We start from the raw sequence: 24,214 nt of genomic DNA, 5'->3' as shown, positions 1-24,214 counted from the left end.
ACCTCGGACTTGGAGGAGCTGGTCTTCATCTCAGCCGCTTCACACTCGGCTGCGAACCGCCACAGTGCATGCTGTAGGTCTTGGCTAGAGGGGGCCAGCAGGACCACGTCATCTGCAAAAACAAGAGACGAAATCCACTGGCCCCAAAACCAGACCCCCTCCGGCCCTTGGCTGCATCTAGAAATCCTGTCCATAAAAGTTATGAACAGGACCGATGACAAAGGGCAGCCCTACCGGAGTCCAACACGCACTGGGAACAGGTCCGACTTAGTGCCGGCAATGCGGACCAAACTCCTGCTCCGCTCGTACAGAGACCGGATGGACCCTAATAAAGGGCCCCCAATTCCATACTCCTGGAGAACCCCCCACAGGGCATCACGAGGGACACAGTCGAATGCCTTCTCCAGATCCACAAAACACATGTGGACCGGTTGGGAAAACTCCCATGAACCCTCGAGTACCCTGCAGAGGGTATAGAGCTGGTCCAGTGTTCCACAGCCGGGGCGAAAACCACACTGCTCCTCCTGAAGCCGAGGTTCGACTATCGGATCTCCCTGTAGTTGGAACACACCCTCCGGTCATTACTATTTACCAAAACAATCTGGCAAACAAAAAGAAAAGCAATTTCCAAAACACTTTTCTTTCACGTGATCTGGTTGTATTTATAGCATCACTGGACACACGAAAATGAATGCAAACCTAGAAATTAATCAGCATATCACATCATTAAATATATTAAAAGAACTCCATACCTTGGTCCCATTTCCAACTATGGGCTAAATAATGTAACTATGAATCTGTACAGTGAAAAAGAGCCTGACTGTTGAGAGAGTTTGCTTGTAGTCCACAAGATAGCGTTAGATAGGAGTGCACGGACTTTAAAAGAAACGTGTCAAAATAAAAGGAAGTACCAAAAGCATCAGGAAGAAACTGCTTCAGATCTCCATTTAGTGGGCATTTACATTGAGCTCCAAGTCTTTGAGGTTGGAAGGCCTCCTAACCATCACCCTAATCTTAAGCTGTCTCCACAGATTCTTTATCTTGTTCAAGTCAGGGTGCTGGTGGCGCCGCTCCAGAACATTCATATTGTTGTTTGCTAACAATTTCTTTAACACTTTAACTGTGTGTTTTGGGTCAGTATCATGCTGAAACATCCAGTGTTGACCAAGTTTCTATGCAAACTGTCTTCTTTTTCTATTATCCCAGTTACTTAGATTACGTTACCTGGCTGATAAACACCCCAAAGCATTATGTTCCCACCACTATGCTTCCACCAGCATAAAAACCTGAAGAAATCTAGATAGGGCGTTGTAGCCCTTTGTGAACGGCCGTAACATAGCCTTGACTTGGCACAAAGCAGCTGCAATTTTTCACCTGTTTTGTTAATTAAACCAGCTGTTCTCAATAAGTTTGGGTTTTTAACGTGCTTTAAAACAGCATGGACTATTTGCATTGGTGAACAACCTTTAATTTTTCCACACTTACAGTTTGCAGCGGGGGTCAAAATTCTCTGTCACGTAAAATGTGATTAAACATAGAAATAGTTTTTGAAATATATGGTGGATTGACTCATATCTTTATGATTCCATATGATGTCAGAACAAACATTTTGTTCAAATTAAACCCTTACAAATTAAATCTGCCAGGGGTGTGAAAAGTTTTGGATTTAACTTTATCATGAGACAAGATTTATAACCCTTAACGTTTTCACATTGTGTCATGTTACACAACTTCAGTGCATTTTATTGGGATTCATTGTGTCAATGCATCACAAAGTAGAGCAGGGATCAGTTCTAAAACAGTCATCTCACAGAGCTCTGCTCAGTCCATCATCTGGACATGGAGAGAGGATGGAGCAGCTGCAGACATGGAGGTCCACCTATCCGACAGCCTGGGCAAGGAGAACATTAATCAGAGCAATCATATCAATGCAAACTGAACAGAATAGGAAGTTTTTACTAAAAGCTGTCAGAAACTAGTAGCGAGTCAAAAATGTAGAGGAGAAACAAATCTGCAGATCAAACCTGGAAAATAGTTCAGTTTTCCTCAGTTGTAACCGACAGACAGAAGAAAAACGTTTTACTTGACTTTGATAACGACCCAAAGCTGTCACTAGTGACCAGATGGGAACGCTCAGTCTGTTTATTGGTCAGATGTATCTGGGGCGGGAGAACCAAATGTAAATACAGGTCCAGTATTAAAACCATTACAGCTGGTCCTAGAGTAGATTACCTGAGGAAACTCTTACAGTCCCAGACTGTATCTCTGCAGAGAGGAATAGGCACCAGACACCAGTCTATGTCATATGCATGTCTTTCTCAATTTATAAAAGCAGTAAAAAGGTTAACATAACAGGGCATTATACCCTTCCTTCACTTAGTGCTGGTCTCTTAAGATCAGTTAAGGTCATTTAGGGGCAGGAAGGCAGTGTGTCATAAACCATCCTAGGGGTCACCGGAGGATGTAAGGTGGGGGAAGTGTGTTAATCTCAGTCATTCTGAGGCAGGAACCAACCAGGGTTGGTTTTAAAAGATTAAACACCACAGATGTGAAAACACCCAAATGTAGAAGACAACTGGACTTCTTCTCTTTTCCATGAAACAGGAGAGGTCCTGTTGTCTTATATTTAAGCAACTAGGAGTTTCCTGTCCTGGATGAAGGAGAATCGACACCGTGCTCACATTAAATAAAAACAATCTTTTTGAAAAATAAAAGATTTTTACTTTAACTACAAAAATAAAGAAATCTGTCTAAAACTCTCACATTAACCACACATCTCCACAGAAAGCATTGTTCATTTCCACTAGGTCATCTCTTTCCCCAGAAGTTGTCGCGTCTTTTCTGAGCGCGCTCCAGCACGGCGGACGCTGCAGAGCAAGAGGCCACAGACCGCCACGACATCACTGAGAGTCGGTCGTCTAGGAGACAAAAGATAAACAGATGTACTTTGACGTTTTAACGATCAAGGCTTTTCTCACGTGAGGAGGTTTACCTTCATCAGAACCGCAGCCTCCTCTGGAACATGGCAGCTCCCTGAACCTCAAACCCAACTCACCTGAAGAGAAGGAAATGACTTTGTTAGATCTATCAAATCTTCCAGGTTTTACATGAAATCTGATCTGTTGAGAAAACTGGAGGAAAAGAAATGAGAAGGAAGTAAAGAGGAGAGAGGGACAGCCCCACGCTGTTATCTAACACTCGCTCCTCTGTCCGCTTTGACCCACAGACTCCTGGGTTCTGGTTACCTATAATGCTTTTCAGGCTCAATCATAATGTGGGAATAAAGTCGGTTTCTTGCAAATTCAACTGTGGAGAGAGAAGTAAAGGACTTTCATTCATTCTGTGGAATAGGAAGACGGACATTTTTCCAAAAGTAATTTTATTTTTCTTAACTACTTTTCTGAATTTTCAGTCAGTTTAAACTTCTTAACCTGCTGCTGTCTTCCTCTCTTGCAACAACTAATATTATTTTAATAACATCATTGAATTTGTTTTGGTTTACTACAAAGTATACTTTTAATACTTTCTTTTTCATATCCCCTACCTCTCTGAGCTTTTACAATGGCACTGCTCCTCCCAGTCCCGCGGGTCAGCGGACCGGCTTCTTCTGGATGCACCAAGGAGGGACAGAGCTTTTTCTGTGGGATCTCCCGGGCTTTAGTACCCCCAGCTACTGGACGTACATCAATAAATGACCACATCATCAATTCCAGCGGCCTGTTCAGGCCCTGCTCACCATTTTGCCTCAGCTCTGCTGAAACCTTAAGTTCAATCTTCTAACCCTCATCGTAGACATTGTCCTGGAGTCTGCAGCCCCTGCTCCCCAGCTACAGAAAAAGAAGAAACTCAAATAGATTTGCTACACAGAGTGATGATTAAGGCTTATAGCCAAACCTGTTTCCCAGGAACTTTAAGTAATATATAAAGATGCTTTTCCATTGCATGAGCCAAAGTCAAATTAGACGTGGGAAGCAGGGTAAGCAAAAGCTTTGTAGTGGGAGCGCAATAAGCATTTCTAGAACGTCTCCAGCATTTTGATTCTCTCCCATTTTATCCTCCTCTTTACTTCACATGTTCTGTTTAAATTAAACAGGAGTTCTGTATTTTTGTTTGCAAATAACATTAAAACCCAGCAATTAATGCTGATTATTGTGGGTTTACAGAGTTTGTATTTAAATACATGGTTTAAATATTTAATTATTGCAAATGTGGACTTCTGCCTTTTACTGATTTTAGCTTTGAATGGAGCAGACACACACATGCCTGTATGTGTGTGGTTATTTTTTCCAGACACATCTCATAGGCTTTAATTATTACTTGCTCTGATGTAAACTTTTACATTTTCTCAGAGATTGAAGGGGTATTCCTTGCCTGTCAAACTATGACCAGTTTGAAACAATCTGAGATTATCAGTGTGTTTGTCTGATTTCACCGTTTTTATTCGCATTGTGAACTCTTCTGTTGGGGAGGGCAAAGTTCTATGTCCCCACATCACTGCAGCATTCCTGTAGGGGGCATCAGGAAATGTGATGGATGCATGCATAGGGCCCTCTTTATGACACCAAAGTCGAAACACATCCTTTAAAACGCTGAGGTATATAAAAATGTTCAAGGATGTTAAGGAGCCCATACTGGAAATGGACCTGAAGAGCTGTAAAATGATTTTTTTAGACCAGAAATGTTATCTCCTACACAATCCTTAGGAAGGCTTCTTACTTGCCACAAAGGTTACAGTGTTCAGAGTGCTGCATCCAAGCATTTTAATAGAAAGTGTAGTAGAAGAAGTAAAAAGTGGTAGAAAAAGGTCCACAAGCAACAGGGATAACTGCAGCCTCGAGAGGATTGTAAAGCAAAGCCCCTTCAAGAGTTTGGTGGATATCAACCAGATGTGGACTACGCTGGAGACAGAGATTCATGAGTTACCACACACAAATGTATCCAGGATATGGGCTACAACTTCAGCATTCCTGTTTTGAAGGCTTTCCTGAATTGTCAGAGACATCAGAAGCTTCTCACCAGGGCTGAGGAGGAAAAGAACTGGACTGTTGTTCAGTGGTCCAAAGTTCCTTTCAGATGAAAGTAAAGGTCCCAGAGTCCGGAGGAAGCGTGGAGAGGCCCAGAATCGTTGCCTGAAGTCCAGTGTAAAGTTTCCACAGTCGGTGATGATTTGGGGTACCATGTCTTCTGCTGGTTCTGATCCACTGGGTTTTCTGAAGTCCACAGTCAATGCAGCCATTTACCAGGACATTTTAGAGCTTTTCATGCTTGCTTCTGCTGATGAGCTTTCATTTTCTGGCAGGACTTGGTACCAGCCCACACTGCCAGAGCTACCAGTACCTTCTTTCTTTAACACCTGAGCAGAGCCAACGGCTGATAACCTCTTTGCCAAACAATGTGCTGATTTTCCTCTTCGATAAGGAGCTGGTACTTGGCGATCTCTAACTGGATGGAGCTAAGAAATGTGTTGTTCTGGTCTGTGTCCATGGGTTCATCCTCTGTGAGCTGAGCCTGGAGCTCTGCAATTTGTTTCTCATAAACCATAATAAGAATCAGTCATTCTTTTTTAATAGAATTACTGAAATAAATGAACCTTTTCATCATATTCAGATTTACATAGATGGGGCTGTATTGCTGCAGGGGTTCAGAAACAGCTTCTTCATTGGACCACAACACCACTAGTCAGCAGCAGAATAACAGAAATCCAAAGCTCACCGTTGTGCTGGAAATCCGGGTGTCTCAGCATTCCTTGGATCCCATGCTGCTGGGCAGAGGTCAGACGGGTCGGGGCTGCAGGAGAAAGGGATTCCTGCTTCGTCCTGGCTGGCTTAAGCTGAGGGCTGGGGGTCTGTTTGTGGGGAGGAAAGGGGCTTAAAGACGTGGGGGTGTTTTCTGACCATGCCTGCTTCAGTTTGGTCGGCTTGACAGCGTCGTCCAACCCAGATTCCTGTGAAACTGCAGTTCCGAATTTCTGGACAGCAAAAAGGTCACGTTACTTTCAGTGTGTGACATCATACAATAAAATAAGATTTTATTATTTTTTTTACTTACCTGCTTTTGTTTGTGTGGAGAAGAATCATCAGCGTTGGTCAGTTTTCCAACAAGTATAGCACCCCCTGGAGGACAAACAGGTACAATTTTTGTTTAGTCTTTTTGATCATAGAATACGACTGACACTTGAATAGTTGGCGGACTGGTTTCTGTAAAAAAAAAACTAAATATGAACTGGAAACAGAAATAGCTATAAACCTGTGCCTAAGGTTGCTGGAGAGGGGCAGTAAAGTTTCCTGCCAGGTTTCCAGCAGCAATAATTCATAATACCACCAGGATTTATACAGAGGTTTGGGACAGAGCGAGGATAATGCTGATACTGTTGTCAGGACACATGAGGGAGTGCATCACCACAACATTTCCTCCTCATTTCAAAGTCTGACTTTAATAATCCAAGGGTTAACCCCAGTCTTTTCTTTCTATTCATTCTGCAGCAGCAACAAATCTATTACATTTTCCATTATTTAGTGAGAAAAGGCCTATACTATCTTTTATAATACGGAACATACAGTGTGATGTGTACCATTTTATTATTTCTCGTGAATGAGCTCAATCAACAGATATCTGCAAACATGCACTGTGTTAGCAACTGTTGCTATGACTTTATTTAGTTCATTGTTTGCTGTGCAGATGCAATGCAAACCTGTGACTGCAGTACTAACCCAAAGCACGACCAATGCACCAGAGAAGTGGTTTATTAGGCACAATGAAGGGACAGTAATTTCCTTCTGCTTCCTCCCTTCCTGCAGATCATGTTTGAGCTGGAAAATAATATTCTTTAGAACAGAGAAAAGACCAAAACTTGCAGTCTGATCCGTCTTGTTTTGTTTTACCATCTAACAGAAGTGTCATTTGTTCTTCCATCAGTCCTGTGTGCTATTTTCTCGGAAAGCTTCTCCCTTGAGGTCTTTGAGACCTCAGCTTTACCTCTAATCTTCCTGTCAACGCTGACTTCACTCTCTTTCAGCTGCAGCATCTTCAAGTCCTTGTAAGCAAATATATAATAGAGTATTGGGCCAAGCACTGAACCCTGTGGTACTCCACAAGTAAGACTGGAGTTTGAAGAAGTTTTATCATTTGCATGAACAAACTGGAATCTGTCAGACAAATAAGATTTAAACCAGTCTAGTGCTTCTCTCCTGATCCTTACATCACGTTCTAGCCTTCCTAGGAGAACATTCTGATGGACTGGATCAAATGCTTTAATCCCAGATTAAGGTGGTTTTCTTGCCCTGTAGATATGGTTACCTGTGGCAGGTGTGGTCAGGTCATGGTGAGTCCTCTGCACTGGCCTTGTTTTCAATCGGGGAGTCGGTAACCTTCCCTCCTCTCTGCTCGCAGAAAACATGGGGTTTGGTTCCTGAAAGCTGAGGTGGCTTTGATCTAAGTTTCACTCTTTTGACACACTTACTCACAGGGTTGGAGATCATGTTCAGGCAGAAATACAAGCAAGTTACTACTGTCTAATTGGAACACAAAAATATCACGTAACAACACTCAAATTCTCATTGAAGCGAAGCTTAAAGAATCTATAAATATCACCAATCTGGAAGATGTTTCATAAAGCAGATTAATTTGTGATTGGTGACGGTGTCATGAGCGGTCCACCAAAAGGTTTAAATTTGTCCCAGAATCAGGGAGATGCATCCATACTTAATTTATGTCTGAAGACTAGCACTTCAGAAAGCTGCAACAACTTGTTTTCTTCTTTAACAAGCAATAAAATGCACCATCTATAAGGGGAGGACCTCCCACAGACTGAGGAGTGCTTCTTTGCTTCGTTGCAATTAATTTTATTTATTTGGATTTTATTTTCTAGAAGCGTTCATTGATCTAAAAAGTAACGATTATAAATGGTTCTTGGAGTTAAACATCAGCTGGAGGTTTTAATAATATGAATAATAAACATGGAGAAAATACAAAGAAAAGTAGAACCTACTCATCTCTCTCTCCTTCTTCTTCTTCATCATCATCATCTTCTCCTCCACAGGCTGCTTGGCGTTCAGCTCCAGGACCAGGAGGTGTTTCTGTTCTTGTGCTCCTCTGGGTCTTTTTGTACTCGTGCCGTGTTCCTCCAGAACCAACTGAGGACCTTTTACTGGAGATACTGCAGTGACCAGACAGAAATCAGCTCAGGTCAGTTGTCAGATCAGGTTTCTGGTTCCTACCTGTCATTCCTCACCTGGCCAGATCCAGGGCTTCTACACAGGAAGCACTGCGGCTGTCCAGCTCAGGTGAAATGATAACGTTCAGGCGTGGGGTGGAGGACTCAGTGTGGGAGTCCATGGTGTCGGTGGGCTCCCACAGAGCGTTGTATTCAGACAGCAGCTGGCTTAGATGGTTCCTGGAGAAGTTGGTTCCCCAGGCTCTTTGTTGGTATGTCAGAGCCTGCTGCCTCAGCTCCTTCACCTGGATGGAAACAGACAGCCAGCTTTTTATAACTTCATGATTTAATCTGAGCTCATCCAGGTGAGGAGAACGAGGGATGGACATAGAAACGAAGGAACAAAACGTGTCTGCTGGATTATTATTATTTCTCATTCTGTCATCCAATGATGACGATTCAAAAACATAACTCTCCGTAATAAAACATCCAATCAGCCTGGTTTATTTTATTTCTAAAACAAATACCTGAACAAGTCAAATTCTGCAGTTAAGAGGGAGTCTGTAGCCTTAACGACCTGAGGCCTCTAGATAATTATCAGGAAAGATGACCCTGACAAAAGGAAGAAAGGACCCTAAATGTCCTGCAAGCAGCTAAATCTATCATGTGGGTCCAGACTGAGGACCTGATCTTCAGAAGGTTTGCATTTACAAAACCACAAAAACCTGATCTACAACCCCGGGGCTAATCGGATTGGATATGTAAAATCAGTGGAACAGCGGGCGCAAACTTTTTAGCGTGTTTGCCTTCGTGAATATGTAAAACAAATAATGACCCAAACACGCAAATTAATGGAAAGGTGATATGTAAATGTGATTCCTTACCATTCGCAACGGTTGCAGTGCTGTTTTTGCATGTCGATTTAGCACGTCTGAAATGCAGGTAAAAACTGGGACGCAAAAATGTCTGCTGTGACTGTGGCCAGAAGGAGACGGAGATAGAATGACTGATGGAGGAGAATCTTCTGTACGTGTGTCAACAGGGTTGGGTTGTCAAAAATAAAAATAATAAAAACAGATGAGAACAGAGGATTCTATGCAGGATTATCTAAGGTCTGATTTGGAGCCAGTCACAAACAGAAGCTATGACATCTCCGATGATAAAACTCCTTGCAGCATGTTTGTTCTTGCCTCTGGATCATTCCAGCGTATCATCGCTGTCTGTGAGATCATCTGCTGCTGAAGCACAAACCTGATCATGCAGAGGTGCACATAACGGATCATCCACCAGAGAAGCACACAGCTTGTTAACTGGAAATTCACATCATGCAAAGGACCCGCTGTGCTTTCATGTTGATAATATGATTAATAGGAAAGAAATAAAGATTCAGTTCTTCATTTGCAGACTTGATGCTACAATTACTTTTTAGCAGGAGAAACATCACCATTTTTATGGCGGTCTGTTCCGTGTGTTTATGCTTTAACCTTGTCACTGAACACATTGCATTACTGACAGTAACATTGTGTCATTGCAGAGCAATTGGAGCTGGATCACTTTGATTACGTTGTTTTAATGTGAACATATGGCAGGGGGGGGGTTTATACAGTGAAAAATGATTTCATGTCAGCAAAGAACAGTTTAAACAATCAAACACGTTGAATATTGTTAAAATATTGATAAAACAAACAAAACAAATTCTGGAAAATCATGTAGTTTTATCTATATGTTCAATTTACATTTTTTACAGGACAGTGATGTGACATTATGTTTTAAAATTAGCAAAGCTATAATATACAGACAGCCAACTCTTACAACAAACTATATTTATGTTGTTAATATTACGTTCATAAACTCTGGATTTACGATTCATCACTGAGGCAGACAGATCTGAAGGTGTGAACGCACTCCGAACATACTGGGGGAAACCTCTCAGCCCACTGTGATGTGGATAATTGTTTATTGACATATAAAGCAAGTTATTGAGACCAGATCAATTTAAACGGACAATAATGCCAGGCACGAATGTTCGGGCTTAGGGACATGTACAACCTGGAAAAAGTTTAAACCAATTTTCCTAAATAGTATCCTAAATGTCTCTGAAACACATTTATGCAGTGGGGAGAACAAGTTTTTAATACTCTGCTGATTTTGCAGGTTTTCCCACTTGCAAACCATGTAAAGTCTTTCATTTTTGTCATAGCTACTCTTCAATGGTGAGTGACGGAATCGAAAACAAATATCCAGAAAATAACATTGTGTAATTTTTAAGTAATTAATTAGCATTTTATTGCATGACATCAGTATCTGATCCCCTACAAACCAGTAAGAATCCCAGCTCTCTCAGGCCTGTTGGTTCTTCTTTAAGAAGCCCTCCTGTTCTCCACTCATTACCTGTATTAACTGCACCTGTTTGAACCCGTTATCTGTATAGAACACACCTGTCCACACACTCTATCAAACAAACTCCAACCTCTCCACCATGGCCAAGACCAGAGAGCTGTGTGAGGACATCAGGAATAAAATAGTAGACCTGCACCAGGCTGGGATGGACTACAGGAAAACAGCCAAGCAGCTTGGTGAGAAGGTAACAACTGTTGGAGCAATTATAAGAAAATAGAAGAAGGTCAAGATGATGGTCAATCTCCCTCAGTCTGGGGCTCCATGCAAGCTCTCACCTCGTGGGGCATCATTGATCATGAGGAAGGTGAGGGATCAACCCAGAACTACACAGCAGGACCTAGTCAATGACCTGAAGAGAGCTGGGACCACAGTCTCAAACAAGACCATTAGTAACACACTACACCGCCATAGATTAAAATCCTGCAGCGCATGCCAACGCATGTCCAGGTCCGTCTGAAGTTTGCCAATGACCATCTGGATGATCCAGAGGAGGAATGGGAGAAGGTCATGAGGTCTGATGAGATAAAAATAGAGCTTTTTGGTCTAAACTCCACTCGCCATGTTTGGAGCAAGAAGGATGAGGACAACCCCAAGAACACCATCCCTACCATGAAGCATGGAGGTGGAAACATCATTGTTTGGAGATGCTTTTCTGCAAAGAGGACAGAACAACTGCAACGTATTGAGGGGAGAATGGATGAGGCCATGTATCAGGAGATCTTAGCCAACAACCTCCTTCCCTCAGTAAGTTCATGGAAGATGGGTTGTGGCTGGGTCTTCCAGCATGAAAACACACAGCCAGGGCAACTAAGGAGTGGCTCCGTAAGAAGCATCTCAAGGTCCTGGAGTGGCCTAGCCAGTCTCTAGACCTGAACCCAATCGAAAATCTTTGGATGGAGCTGAAAGTCCGTATTGCCCAGCGACAGCCCCGAAACCTGAAGGATCTGGAGAAGATCTGTATGGAGGACAGGTCCAAAATCCCTGCTGCAGTGTGTGCAAACCTCGTCTAACTACAAGAAACATCTGATATCTGGAATTGCAAAGATTTCTGCACCAAACATTAAGTTTTGTTTTTCTGATGTATCAAATATTTATGTCATGCAATAAAATGCTAATTAATTACTTACAAATCACAGAATGTGATTATCTGGATTTTTATTTTAGATCCTGTCTCTCACAGTTGAAGAGTAGCTATGATAAAAATGAAAGACTTTACATGGTTTGCAAAAGAGAAAATCCTGCAGAATCAGCATTGTGTCAAATACTTGTTCTCCCCACTGTATTTGAACACATGGAGGAGACTGAGAGTTTCAGTTTTGTAATTTATATAAGTGTGAGAAGACAAACATGAGTGGATGTTGATTTTATTTTTGAAGCACCTCACTGCACCTCAGATACACTTTAATTATTTCTTTCTGCTATCATCAGAACCTGTTACACCTCAGCTGCTCTGCTCCGATTATGCAAACGAAGTTACAGTCATAGATTCTGGTAAACCTGACGTTGGTCCAGACCCTGGATAACCCCTGACCCTGTTTGCACATCTAACCTCAGTATGTCCCCGGCTTAACCTCGACAGGAACCATAAAGCTGATGCTGCACAATCCGCTTGAACCTGTCAGCGTTTCATCACTTCCTCCCACCTCGCTGTTCACCATGTTCATGACATCTGCTCACAAAGAAAAACTATTCACTCAACAGACGGATGAAAAATGTATCCGTTCGTCACAAACCACCTTCAGATTTAATGATCTGGTTCAGTTAGATCACGGAAGATTAAAACGAGCTTCAACCAAAAATATCCAAATGGGATTTTTTTAGCCATATTCAACCTCAAATTCTTTCCCAAACTCCCTGGAAAACCTAATAAATCTAAGATAAGATCTGCCGGCACAAATTTTGGCATGAGAGGAAAAACTAAATAAAGGAACTTATACAACTAAAAGCTTGTGTTTGTTTTACAGAAGCATGTGGAGTAATTTGTATTAAAATGGAATCACTTGGAGACATTTAGGACGAGTGAAACAGTTTAAAAAGCTCCAGGAAAGTTTAATGGATGAGTTTTTAAAAAGGTTAAAGCTACTTTTTTCTGCTTTTAACAAATAGAAATATAAACATACCCACTAAAGAAGTGATTTTCTGAAAGTACGTACACCTCCTGGAGGGAGTCAAACTGTACTCTGATGCTGGTCCGTTTAGTTAATTATGCCAAAGAAACCATCTCAGAGTGCTTTTAGTAGGTTTTATTTGATTCGTTTGCTGCGCTGTCAGTGTTGCAGCAGATGACTCATTGCATCTTCATCATTTCCACCTGATGATTGGAAATGAACCACAGCCGTGTTCAGGACTGCAGAAATCATGAGCTCACGGGTCCCGGCTCCGCCCAACATGATGTCCGCGTGTTGTAAAATCCCCAACAGAGACTGAAAAATGTCCCCCTCTGTCTCCACTTCGTTTTTCCAGCCCTGCCACCACTTCAACCTTCAGATTCTCAGTGATGTCAGCTCACCCTAAATTAACTGGACTTTATGTGACATGTTGTAAACATGTTCAGTTGCACCTAAAACTAGCCGCAGTTTGACAAAAACAAGAATAACTCATGTAGCTCAACTCAAGTAATAATGCATCTCCAATTTAAAACAGAAAATACCACCTCACAGTATTCAAACCCTTCATGACAAGCATCTTCTGTACTCAGTAGAGCACCTTTAGGCTGTTGACCTGCTGCAAACATGATTCAGAGCCAGACAGCAGCTTCCGGCAGCGTTCCTGAAGAACCTCAGCCCACTCCTCAGGACCAAAGGACTCCTTGGGTTTCTGTGCTGCTGCCACCTTCAAATCCCACCAGGGATTTTCAGCAGAGTTCAGTTCAAAGCAGCTATGATTGTGACTCTAGTATCTTCCAGAACTTCTTCTGAAACCAAGCCTGGTTGAACTTTTCAAGGTTTGCTTGGGATCATTGTCCTGTTGAGGGGTCCAGTGAAGTTTAAACTTCAGCTTTTTAACAGATAGCTTCAAATGCCCTCCAAACGCTGCAGGGTTCCAGTTCCAGAGCATCACTGAGCCACCACCAAGCTTCTCAGCAGGCATGGTGTTCTTTTCATCGTATGCTTTGTTCTTCCTCCTTACTTGGTCCTACTGAAACTGAAACCTCATTGGCTGCTGCCACTAAGTTGCTGCAGGTCTTTTTCAACCAGTCGAGGGTTTCTGACCACCTACCTCTAAAGAATCTGGTGGCAGCCATTAATAGCTTCCTCTTTCTGCCACCAGTTGGCGCAACAACAGTTCCTTTAGGTTTAAGCTTAAGAACTTTGCTTCCATCTGGATCTCTGGGAACCTTTGCAATGTTTTTGCACCATTTGTGTTTGTTGTGCAGAACAATGAGCTCTGCTCTGAACTTTTCCCACATATTTCTAACATGTAATGAAACGCTACATTCGACAGTCCAGGTGTTTAAGGTGTTCTATCTGAAGCATACCTGTTGTAACTAATGAGGTCTTTGATTGAGGGCATGTATGCTCTTTATATGGAATGCATTTCAGTTCTCATTAAAAGTCAAATTTAATGGATAAAGTCTTTGAAACTTTATCGGCAAACTCCTTAACATTTCAGATTTTTCCAGGAAAACTAATTTCCAGGAATGATTTCTGCACTTCTAGACACAACTCTAGGTGTTGCATTGATTTAGCGTTTTATTACAACCTCATCAGATCAACAGCAGCCACACCAGTGTCATCAGGGGGTTTAAAAACAGAAGAAAGTGTGTAGACATGAAGCAACCAGATGCAGGTGTTTTTCTCAGTGTTTTGATGCTTTCAGCTGAATTGATGCAGAGGTCTTTGATCTCACACAAACTGATATCCCCCTCCTCAACAATATTTTCCACAAGACTGTTGGGAACCTACCTGACTGTGGGTAGCTGAGAGTAGTTTCCCTGAAATGAACCTCTGTGGTTTCTCTGCTCACACTCAGCACTTTGGTTTTTCATCAGCAACACACAAACACACATTTGTAGCAATTCCCCAAATACCGCTACAGTTAGCGTGATCAGCGCGAAGAGTGTGCACGATAAAACGTCCTGCTGTGACGGCAGACAGTGAACTCACCACAGACGCAGGACTGGCCTCAAACCTGCCTTTTGATCAGATTTATTACAGGTTTCTTCTCTTAATCTTAGTTTAAAGAAGTTTGCTCCTCAGTCAACCTGATTATTTTCACTGTGTTTAAAATATTTTAGAGTTTCTGTTTTTTGATTTGTTTTATGCAAAAGAATAATTTAAACTTCCTGTTTGAGTAACTAAAGAGTCATACCAAAACTGTCCTTCCTGTCAAAGGTTGAGGAGAATTATAGCTGCATAGTTATGAGAGTAATTTAACATTACAGAGTCTTGTAGGAAAGTATTCATACCTCAAACATTTTCACGTTTTGTCACGTTGCAACCTCAAACTGCCGTGTATTTAGTTGGGATTTATGTCATAGTGAATATTTGTGGAGTGCAAGATAAAAATTGTTTTTCATGTATAACACATTACAATCTGAAAAGTGTGGCATGCATTTGAATATATTGCCCCTAAGACAATACTTTGCAAAACCACCTCTTGCTGCACATCTAGAGGCTGCCATCGCTGCCCTTTCGTCTTTGGAAAACAGCTGGAACTTCGTCAGATTAGATGGACTCCTGGATTTAGGTCTGGACTTTGACTAGGCCATTGAATTGACTAACCCATGAATATGATTTGATCTAAACCATCCTTTTGTATCTCTCTCTGTATTTTTAGGGTGGTTGTACTGCTGGAAGGTAAACCTCCACCCCAGTCTCAGGTCTTCTTCATCCTCTAACAGGTTTTCTTCCATTCATCTTCCCATCAACTCAGACCAGCTTCCCTCTCCTTACTGAAGAAAAGCATCCCCACAGCATGATGCTGCCACCACCATAGTTGGTATAGTGTGTTCAGGTTCAGGTTTTATTTAGGGGTATCAGAGTAAGTGGGGGCTGAAAGCAACACTTTTATTTGTAGAAAACAGCGCATGCTGTTGAGAACTCCTTTGTGTTGATGTGTCAGATTAACTTCTAATAAAATACACAGAAGTTTGTGGTTGTAGTATTCAAGCGGTATAAAAGAAGAGATCTGCTCTGGGTCACTTCGGATCTCCACTTATACAGGTCCTTCTCAAAATATTAGCATATTGTGATAAAGTTCATTATTTTCCATAATGTCATGATGAAAATTTAACATTCATATATTTTAGATTCATTGCACACTAACTGAAATATTTCAGGTCTTTTATTGTCTTAATACGGATGATTTTGGCATACAGCTCATGAAAACCCAAAATTCCTATCTCACAAAATTAGCATATTTCATCCGACCAATAAAAGAAAAGTGTTTTTAATACAAAAAACGTCAACCTTCAAATAATCATGTACAGTTATGCACTCAATACTTGGTCGGGAATCCTTTTGCAGAAATGACTGCTTCAATGCGGCGTGGCATGGAGGCAATCAGCCTGTGGCACTGCTGAGGTCTTATGGAGGCCCAGGATGCTTCGATAGCATCTCTGTAGCCCAGGTCAGGCGCTTCTGCCGCTGTTTCTGGTTCAAAAGTGGCTTGACCTGGGGAATGCGGCACCTGTAGCCCATTTCCTGCACACGCCTGTGCACGGTGGCTCTGGATGTTTCTACTCCAGACTCAGTCCACTGCTTCCGCAGGTCCCCAAGGTCTGGAATCGGCCCTTCTCCACAATCTTCCTCAGGATCCGGTCACCTCTTCTCGTTGTGCAGCGTTTTCTGCCACACTTTTTCCTTCCCACAGACTTCCCACTGAGGTGCCTTGATACAGCACTCTGGGAACAGCCTATTCGTTCAGAAATTTCTTTCTGTCTTACCCTCTTGCTTGAGGGTGTCAATAGTGGCCTTCTGGACAGCAGTCAGGTCGGCAGTCTTACCCATGATTGGGGTTTTGAGTGATGAACCAGGCTGGGAGTTTTAAAGGCCTCAGGAATCTTTTGCAGGTGTTTAGAGTTAACTCGTTGATTCAGATGATTAGGTTCATAGCTCGTTTAGAGACCCTTTTAATGATATGCTAATTTTGTGAGATAGGAATTTTGGGTTTTCATGAGCTGTATGCCAAAATCATCCGTATTAAGACAATAAAAGACCTGAAATATTTCAGTTAGTGTGCAATGAATCTAAAATATATGAATGTTAAATTTTCATCATTACATTATGGAAAATAATGAACTTTATCACAATATGCTAATATTTTGAGAAGGATCTGTATACCCGGGTAACAAAACCCAAATGCTGAAGAATTTCCTTGAGACATTAAGTCCTGGATGACTTAAATTCTTAAAACTCAGTTAAACCAGAGATTCTTCTGTCTGGTTCTGTCCGCTCTGTTGGTTCTAGTCTTTTTAAACCCATACAGCATCAGTCTAGAAGTAATATCTCATTTTAAACCTCAAATTTAACCTCAAAATTCAATTGAAACTTGGGGGCGGAGTTTCAGTAATGAGGCCACGTGTCACTAGCTTTCATTGAAGTCTTTCTTAAAGCTTTCCTCCCTAAAGAAACTGGTAACCTGTGATATTTAATCATTTTAATACTGTAGTTCTGTGAGTTGGACCCTCAGGCCTAGTGTAGTTTAAAAATGTATCCAAAATACTTCACAGTAAAGAATGAAAGTGTTAAATATTACAGACAGCGGAAATACTGAAGCGCAGGTGTTTGTGGGAGAGTGTTTCGTGCTTTCTTCAAGTGAGTCCAGAATAATAAAAGTTCTGACCTGCTCAGCAATGTCGTCAGTATCTCCTCCTTCTGGGTTCCTGCAGAGAGGAGAACGAAAGCTGGACTGATACTCTGTCAACATCCTGCCAGACACACATGGATGGTTTCATAAATGATTTGATGAAGCCACCAAAGACACTGAAACACACACAGACAGAAACACACCTGTGTCTTTTCTGCACCTGAGCAGCAGGGGGCAAGGTCCTTGGGGGGGACTGTGACCCGCTGTTCTCATGGTGAGTGGTTTCCAGTTTGGGAGGAAGCTTCTTCTGTGGCTCCAGACTCTTCCTTCTTTGGATCTGCAGGTAAAACCAGGACAGTCAGGAGATAGGCTGGATCAGTTAGAATGGTAAATAGCAAAGGTCATGATGGGGTAATTAAAGGTTGAAGGAGAAAACCTCATCTCTTTGAAAGGATTATGTCTGCAGGGCATAGGTTTGTAAAGCTGCATCTGGAGGAACCAGAAGACTTCAGAGACAAAGTCTTTTGGACAGATGAGACCAAAGGAGAGATGTTTGTCCATAATAAGAAGCATGTTTGGAGAAAACCAAACGCAGCACGTCAGCACCAACACCTCATAGCATCTGTTAGATACAGTAGTGGAGGGCTGATGATCTGGGCCTGGTTTTCAACCACAGCACCATGCAGTCGTTGAATCCACCATGAGATCATCTCTGTACCAAAGTCTGATGCCACCTGTTCAGGATGATGTCAGATTGGAAGCCCAATAATTTATTTTTCTACGGTTATTAGTGTGTGTGTCATTTACTCTGTACGTGTGGAACAGTGGGGCTCCCTGGTGTTCCAGAAGGCGCGGTCCAGAGGGTGGGAGCAGACCTTGGAAGCTCCGGCGATACTCTGTTTCCATGGAAACAGGGTTCTTCTTAAAGGCCGGGACCGACCTGCTGCTGGAGTACAACACCTGTAAGATGAGGTCAGAGATCAACAAACAACCTCTGAGAGACTCCAAAGACCTGGGATCCCATAGCTGTGGATGAGCCTGGTGTGCTGCCATCTTGTGGAGAGTCATTTGAACTGTGGTGAAAAATCTGGAGACTGATTATAGTTGTCAGCTGTTCACTTTGTGTCATTATTTTATTACTTTAGTCAGTTACTAATTTTTATGACTGATTTCAACTTTTATTAACATTTATAAACAACATTTCACACAAAGACTATGCATTATGCATATCATAAAGATCGGACTTAGCTAATTATTTGTGCAATCAGGGTCTCTACATCAGTGATATAAATGGGGACTCTTGTTGTTTAATGCAGCATTAAGTTTTAAAATGTAAAGATGAGGTAAGTTGGTACAATACTAAAAGAGAAGACGTCATGCAGAAGCAGCTTTTACAGAAAATGTTCCCGTTGAGACACATACAGAAGATTCTCCATCAGTCATTCTATCTCCGTCTCCTTCTGGCCACAGTCACAGCAGACATTTTTGCGTCCCAGTTTTTACCTGCATTTCTGTGGCTCAGTAGGAAGAGTAGTTGTCTTGTGGGTTCGATTCCAGCTTCCTCCTGCCATATGTCGATGTGCCCCTGGGCAAGGCACTTAACCTCAAGTTGTCTACCGATCTGCGTATCGGTGTATGAATGTGTGAGCGTTAGTGAGTGCGATTGGGTGAATGTGGCTCTAGTGTAAAGCGCTTTGAGCGGTCTGTATGACTGGAAAAGCGCTTTATAAGTTCAGTCCATTTACCATTTACATGCAAAAACAGCACCGCAACCGTTTTAGGTTTGATTGGTCCTGTTGCGAGTGGTAATGGATCACATTTACATATCAGCTTCCCATTAATTTGCACGTTTGGGTCATTATGTGTTTTGCATATTCATGGAACAATCGTAAGGCATCTCTTTTTCCTGTACAAAATATGTAAATGTTTGCCTCCATGCGCTACGGTGGAGGGCTTCTTGTTATTAAATAGAGCTGAATAACTTTCTATGATGCAAGGAGGATGGTGGATGTCAAGTTGAGGAGCAGGACCACTTCATCTGCAAAAAGAAGAGACGAAATCCTCCAGCCCTTGGCTGCCCCTAGAAATCCTGTCCATAAACGTTACCAACAGGATCAGTGACAAAGGGCAGCCCTGCCCGAGTCCAACATGCACCCGGAACAGGTCCAACTTAGTGCCGGGCCGGCAATGTGGAACAAACTCCTGCTCCGCTTGTACAGAGACTGGATGACCCCTGATAAAGGGCCCTCGACTCCATGCTCCTGGAGCACCCCCCACAGGACACCATGAGGGACACATTCGAATGCTTTCTCCAGGTCCACAAAACACATGTGGACCGGTTGGGCAAACTCCCATGAACCCTCGAGTACCTTGTAGAGGGTATAGACCAGTGTTCCACGGCTGGGACGAAAACCACACTGCTCCTCCTGAAGCCGAGGTTCGACTATCGGTCGGACTTTTCACTCCAATTCACTGGCATAAGCCTTACCAGCGAGGCTGAGGAGTGTGATCCTTCTGTAGCTGGCACACACGCTCCGGGGGACCACCACCCCAGTCTGCTAGTCCAGAGGCACTGTCCCCGACCGCCACGCAATGTTGAAGAGGCGTGTCAAGGACGACAGCCGCACAACATCCAGAAACTTGAGGTACTCGGGGCGGATCTCATCGAGCCCCAAAGCCACAGTGGAGCTTTTTAACCACCTCGGTGACTTCAGCCTTGGTGATGAAACAGGAACGCCAAGAAGGCCTGGTACTCTGCACCACCACTCGACCCGTAGGCTGAAACGACCTGTCAGAGACCCGAAGGCGCAGGGATGCGACCCTCTCATCCACCGGGGTAAACCCCAACACGAGAAGGTTGAGCTGGGGGGGCAACAAGCAATCCCTGACCTGGCAACCACAGCCTGCTTGCCTTGGGAGACCGTACCAGGGGCATTTAAACCCTGGACAACATAGTCTCTGGGATCATCCAAGCACTCAAACTTCTCCACTTCCAGTGTTTTATGTGTTAGTACAAGATACAGATGAGAAGCAGTTCTCACAAACAGTGGTCAAAATAACCAGATATTAGTTTAGATGAAGGGATTTGGGTCCAAGTCTGTTCAATAACCACTTCTCCTGATATGCTGCTGTTCTTTGTTAATGAAATGTGTTTAGACGTGTACCTCACCTGCTCTGCAGTCAGTAACGGGGACGCTGCAAGTACAGGCTTCTTCCAGCCAAACTGTCTGTGGTACTCTGACCTGTGAGCCCCTGACCTCTGACCTCCAGATCTCATCCCTGCCTTCCACCGCAGCACCTGGTCGACCTGCAACACGGAGCAATGAGATCCTGCTGCTCTCAGATGTTCCAGCAAGAACATCAGGTTTCAGGTGGTCCTACCTGGTTGTCTGGCTGATCTTCAGGCACTGCAGTCACAGGTCTGCTGGGCTCAGGCTCAGATGGGTGGAGCTTCACTGACAACACAGAACAGCTTTAACACCACCAGCCCTGAACCTCAGATGGTCTGTGGCAACAAATACTCAAATGTCTCAAAGTTCTGAACATGTACCAGATTTTTCATCAATAACTGGTCTCAAAGAGGATCCCGGTTCTGGTCTTGGTGGAGGTTCAAGGTCTGCAACAGGTTGTGGTCCTGCTAGAGACTCAGGTTCCTGTGCAGACCCAGAAACCTTCGGTGGTCTAGAGTCTGTTGAAGGTGGATTCTTGTGTGCTGAGCAGCTCTTAGAACCTGGAGGATCAGTAATTAAAGGCAGAATCATGGTGTTCTGATGTTGGAGTGCAATGAGAACATATAAAACAAAGCATCTCTAACACATCGAATAAACTCTTTCTGCCATTTAAGGCCCTAAAAACTCAGCTTTAAAAGTGATTTTTAAGAAAATAAAAATAAAAAGAATCTGCTGTAAAATATTTTTTTCTGATGATTTCTCTAAAAAACTGAAATTAATTGCTGAAAACGATCTTCTCCTGTTTACCTGCAGACACTCACCATTCCTACTAGCTGAGGGCGCTCTTCTGGGAGCACCTGGATCTTCTGGAGAGCCAAGCAGAGAGCTGCTGGACTGATTTGCACCAAGTGGACTGGGTCTCTTCAGTCGTTGGAGTCCAGGTTCTCTGCTGATCCCAGCCAGCGGTAGGCAGCGCCGAGGTGAGACGCTTCTGGATCGAGAGACTCCGTAGCTCTTCTGGTACTCGCTCTGGCTCTGAAACAGAAACTGTGTCACCATTGAGAGAATAATAACTCGTAATAGACCAGAGCTGCCACCAGCGCAGCAGTAAAGAACCAACTTGGTGTTAAATCAGTGACTCCCACTGTAAAATATTGCAGTGCAGCTGAGATTTATCTTTCCTTTAGGGCTGTGGGGTGGAACAGTTGTTGGCACTGTTGACTAGAACCCCAGCGAGCCTTTCTACATGGACTTTGCATGTTCTCCCTTTGTATGCATAGGTTCTTTGGTTCTCTCCAGGTACTCCAGCTTCCTGCCACAATCCAAAACCATGCACACTAGTTTACCGGCTTTTATAAATGTCCCTTATGTCTCATTGTTTACTTGTATGGTTGTCTTGTGTTTCCCTGCTAGACAATTATGAATAATTTAACCGTATAATACGTTTACAAGTTTTAAAATTGCTGTTTGGACCACTTAACTCCTATGGAAGATGACAGAAAAAGGCTACTAATCAAACTAAAAATAGAGCCTCTCTGTGTTTAGACTAGAATAAACTAGATTTCTGAATGCATCTGAAACATCCATGACACAACTGAGCATGAAAACAGTACATACTGGTTTATAAAGTCCAGTTACGTCAACATTTTAAACCTGGATTTATCGTGCTTTCCAAATTCGTCTAGACGAGATTAAAAATGAAACATCTGGACTTCGTGGTAGTAAAACTAATGTCACTGTTGAGGCCAGATAACCTCTGAAATGTGTGTAGTTTAGTCCCTGCAGCGGTCTGAACCTGATGAGTTGGATTATCAGATTATATCAGATTAAAACCGTATTGATCCTGTTTCTGCTGAGCGGTAAGAACGCTTCAGCAGAACTTGTCTTTAATGTAGTTCCTAGTCGTTTTTAATCATCATTAGCACCAGCTACGATAGTTAGCGCCGCTTTGTTTGGATCACCTGTTGTTTACCTTGAAGCGGACCGTCATGACGCTCTAGCCTTGATAAAGTCGCTCCTCGGAGGTAAAAAGGCCGATTTGAACGGCCTAACTGGCCCTTTGAGTCCGATTACCCGGTTATTTAACCCGAGCTACAAGCTACCTGACAGGCGTCAAACTGCTGGTGTTGTGTCGCTTCCCGACCATTTGCGCCTCTACACCTCGACTTACGGCCGCGTTGAACTCCATGGTGCATTCAAGTCAAGTAGGACATTACACCATCTATATTGAAATGAATCTAAAATTAATAAAAGCATTTTTTATGATTAAATTTCACGGAGGTCTTAATCAACGAGTCATAAACAACATCCCTGACCATTTCAAGTGTTTTCCTGCTGTACATTTTGTTTTGTTAGATGATAAAATCTGACCAAAAAATACAGTCACTTTATGGTGGCCACTTTTGAGATGGTTCTGTACAATAAAATCAAATTGTCCTTTGCATTGTAGGTATTCTTGAATACATGGTTTTATCTCTGCCTCTTTTGAATTGTTATCGTTAACGTCTTTATAATTTAAAAAAAATGATTAGTCAAAGATGCTGAAGTAGAATAGTTCCACAGTTAATCCATATGTGTTTTATTAACTATTTATAAGACAATGTTGATAACGATGTGATTTTTATTTTTATAGCATTTTAAAAAGTGACTTATCCCTATATAAGAACCAATATACAACAGTAAAATCCCTACAAGTCAAAGAATGTTACTAAGAAAGTGTTGAAAAAGATATTGCAGTAGATTCGTGTTAACATAAATAGATATCCCAGTGTACGAGATGTACCTGAATGCACCGTGAGGTTATCACCCAGGACCGTAAAGGGCTGTCTAGAAGCGCAATGGTTTAACAGCAGGACAATCCTGACGGTGGAACTCGTCCCGACAAAACATCAGCGTTGCCATGGCTGCGAGGCATTATGCGCAGGCGCGTTTAAGACGATTGATGACGTTTTTCTTGTTTTATAATTAACCGAATTTTAAACAAACCCTTTATTATTATTGAGAATTAAGGAATTTGTAAGACCAAATGTAAGTTTAATTTTATTTTTATTAACTTTGCTTTAAATGAGTTTATTTACTGTCAATATCTAGTTGGTAAACATAAAAAAGTAATCTGGCCTCTATGGAAGAGTTATGAGAGGAAGGCCATTGTTGAAAGAAAGCTGTAAACCATGTAGGAGTTACTGTGGTCAGATGAGACATGAAAACAGCTGGGATGGAAAAACCAAATATCAACTTTATGTCAACCTGTCAATAAAAACGCTGAAGTATAAACTTTCCCTATCCATCAAAATGAAGGAATGACCCAACAACACATGTTTCCGTTACAAAATTGCACCAGTTTTATTCATTTAAGGCTTCTTAGTTTTTTTACATTTGGCTTCACACCCCTCCACTCCGCTGCCTCTCCTAATGCTGCTGCTGCTCCGGGTTTCTGGAATAGAAGAAACTGGTTCAGACGACCTCCGTATCAGTTCAGAATCTCCCATCAGCCTAGTCAGCCAAGGGGTTTTAGCCTGATACATCTCTGGCTGAACTGGTTTCTTTTACATTTCACTGGTCACCGTGCCATACTGATAAAAAAGAAGTTATTTCAATATAAGAGGAACACATTTTCCACGTTGCTTTTGGCTGCAGTAGCAATCGTCACTTCGATTTAAGCTGAGCGTTTTAGGGGACTCCAACAATTTGTATCAGGATGAGTCTAGTTTTTACAGCCAGAGATTAACATGTAAAATGGTTT

The 24,214-nt window shown here is 42.5% G+C and overlaps 1 protein-coding gene and 1 long non-coding RNA gene across 10 annotated transcripts in view; one reads left to right on the top strand and one right to left on the bottom strand.

Moving 5' to 3' along the window:
- The window catches only part of LOC124882699, a 102,837-nt gene extending 81,416 nt beyond the window's left edge, over positions 1–21,421 (top strand). Inside the window, exons 4-5 of the long non-coding RNA XR_007041972.1 lie at positions 8,039–8,184; positions 21,286–21,421. This is a non-coding gene — a long non-coding RNA (uncharacterized LOC124882699). The remainder of the gene's footprint in view (positions 1–8,038; positions 8,185–21,285) is intronic.
- On the bottom strand, positions 642–22,921 carry mdm1 (Mdm1 nuclear protein). Of its 9 annotated transcripts, none has more exons than XR_007041958.1 (16): positions 22,575–22,911; positions 21,294–21,507; positions 20,853–21,032; positions 20,684–20,757; positions 20,472–20,609; positions 18,110–18,262; positions 17,506–17,639; positions 17,339–17,423; positions 8,231–8,457; positions 7,988–8,155; positions 7,297–7,415; positions 6,049–6,113; positions 5,713–5,968; positions 2,993–3,055; positions 2,025–2,918; positions 642–1,891 (listed from the first exon to the last, which is right to left on the bottom strand). XR_007041958.1 is itself a non-coding variant. In XM_047389190.1 (16 exons), the coding sequence occupies exons 1-15, from the start codon at positions 22,665–22,667 to the stop codon at positions 2,809–2,811; spliced, it is 2,079 nt and encodes a 692-aa protein (XP_047245146.1). In that variant the 5' UTR covers positions 22,668–22,913; the 3' UTR covers positions 642–2,159; positions 2,764–2,808. The 9 variants fall into 9 exon arrangements, 6 of the variants coding, with proteins under 6 accessions (XP_047245146.1, XP_047245147.1, XP_047245145.1 ...); XR_007041959.1 differs by having other exon boundaries at positions 642–2,159; positions 2,233–2,918; XM_047389190.1 differs by having other exon boundaries at positions 642–2,159; positions 2,764–2,918; positions 22,575–22,913.
- Between the last annotated feature and the right edge of the window lie 1,293 nt (positions 22,922–24,214).

The sequence above is a fragment of the Girardinichthys multiradiatus genome, chromosome 17 (genome assembly GCF_021462225.1).
Source record: "Girardinichthys multiradiatus isolate DD_20200921_A chromosome 17, DD_fGirMul_XY1, whole genome shotgun sequence".
Classification (NCBI taxonomy): domain Eukaryota; kingdom Metazoa; phylum Chordata; class Actinopteri; order Cyprinodontiformes; family Goodeidae; genus Girardinichthys; species Girardinichthys multiradiatus.
Note: the sequence above shows the minus strand (reverse complement) of the source record. Positions and strands in the feature narration are given on the sequence as shown.

Excerpts from the sequence above, each read along its gene's own strand:
- mdm1 (XM_047389190.1), bottom strand. The coding sequence starts at position 22,667 with ATGCACCATGGAGTTCAACGCGGCCGTAAGTCGAGGTGTAGAGGCGCA. Across the intron at positions 20,758-20,852 it reads AGTTATTGATGAAAAATCTG|TGAAGCTCCACCCATCTGAG; the intron begins GTACATGTTCAG and ends CTGTGTTGTCAG. Across the intron at positions 18,263-20,471 it reads CGTTACTGACTGCAGAGCAG|GTGTTGTACTCCAGCAGCAG; the intron begins GTGAGGTACACG and ends CTCATCTTACAG.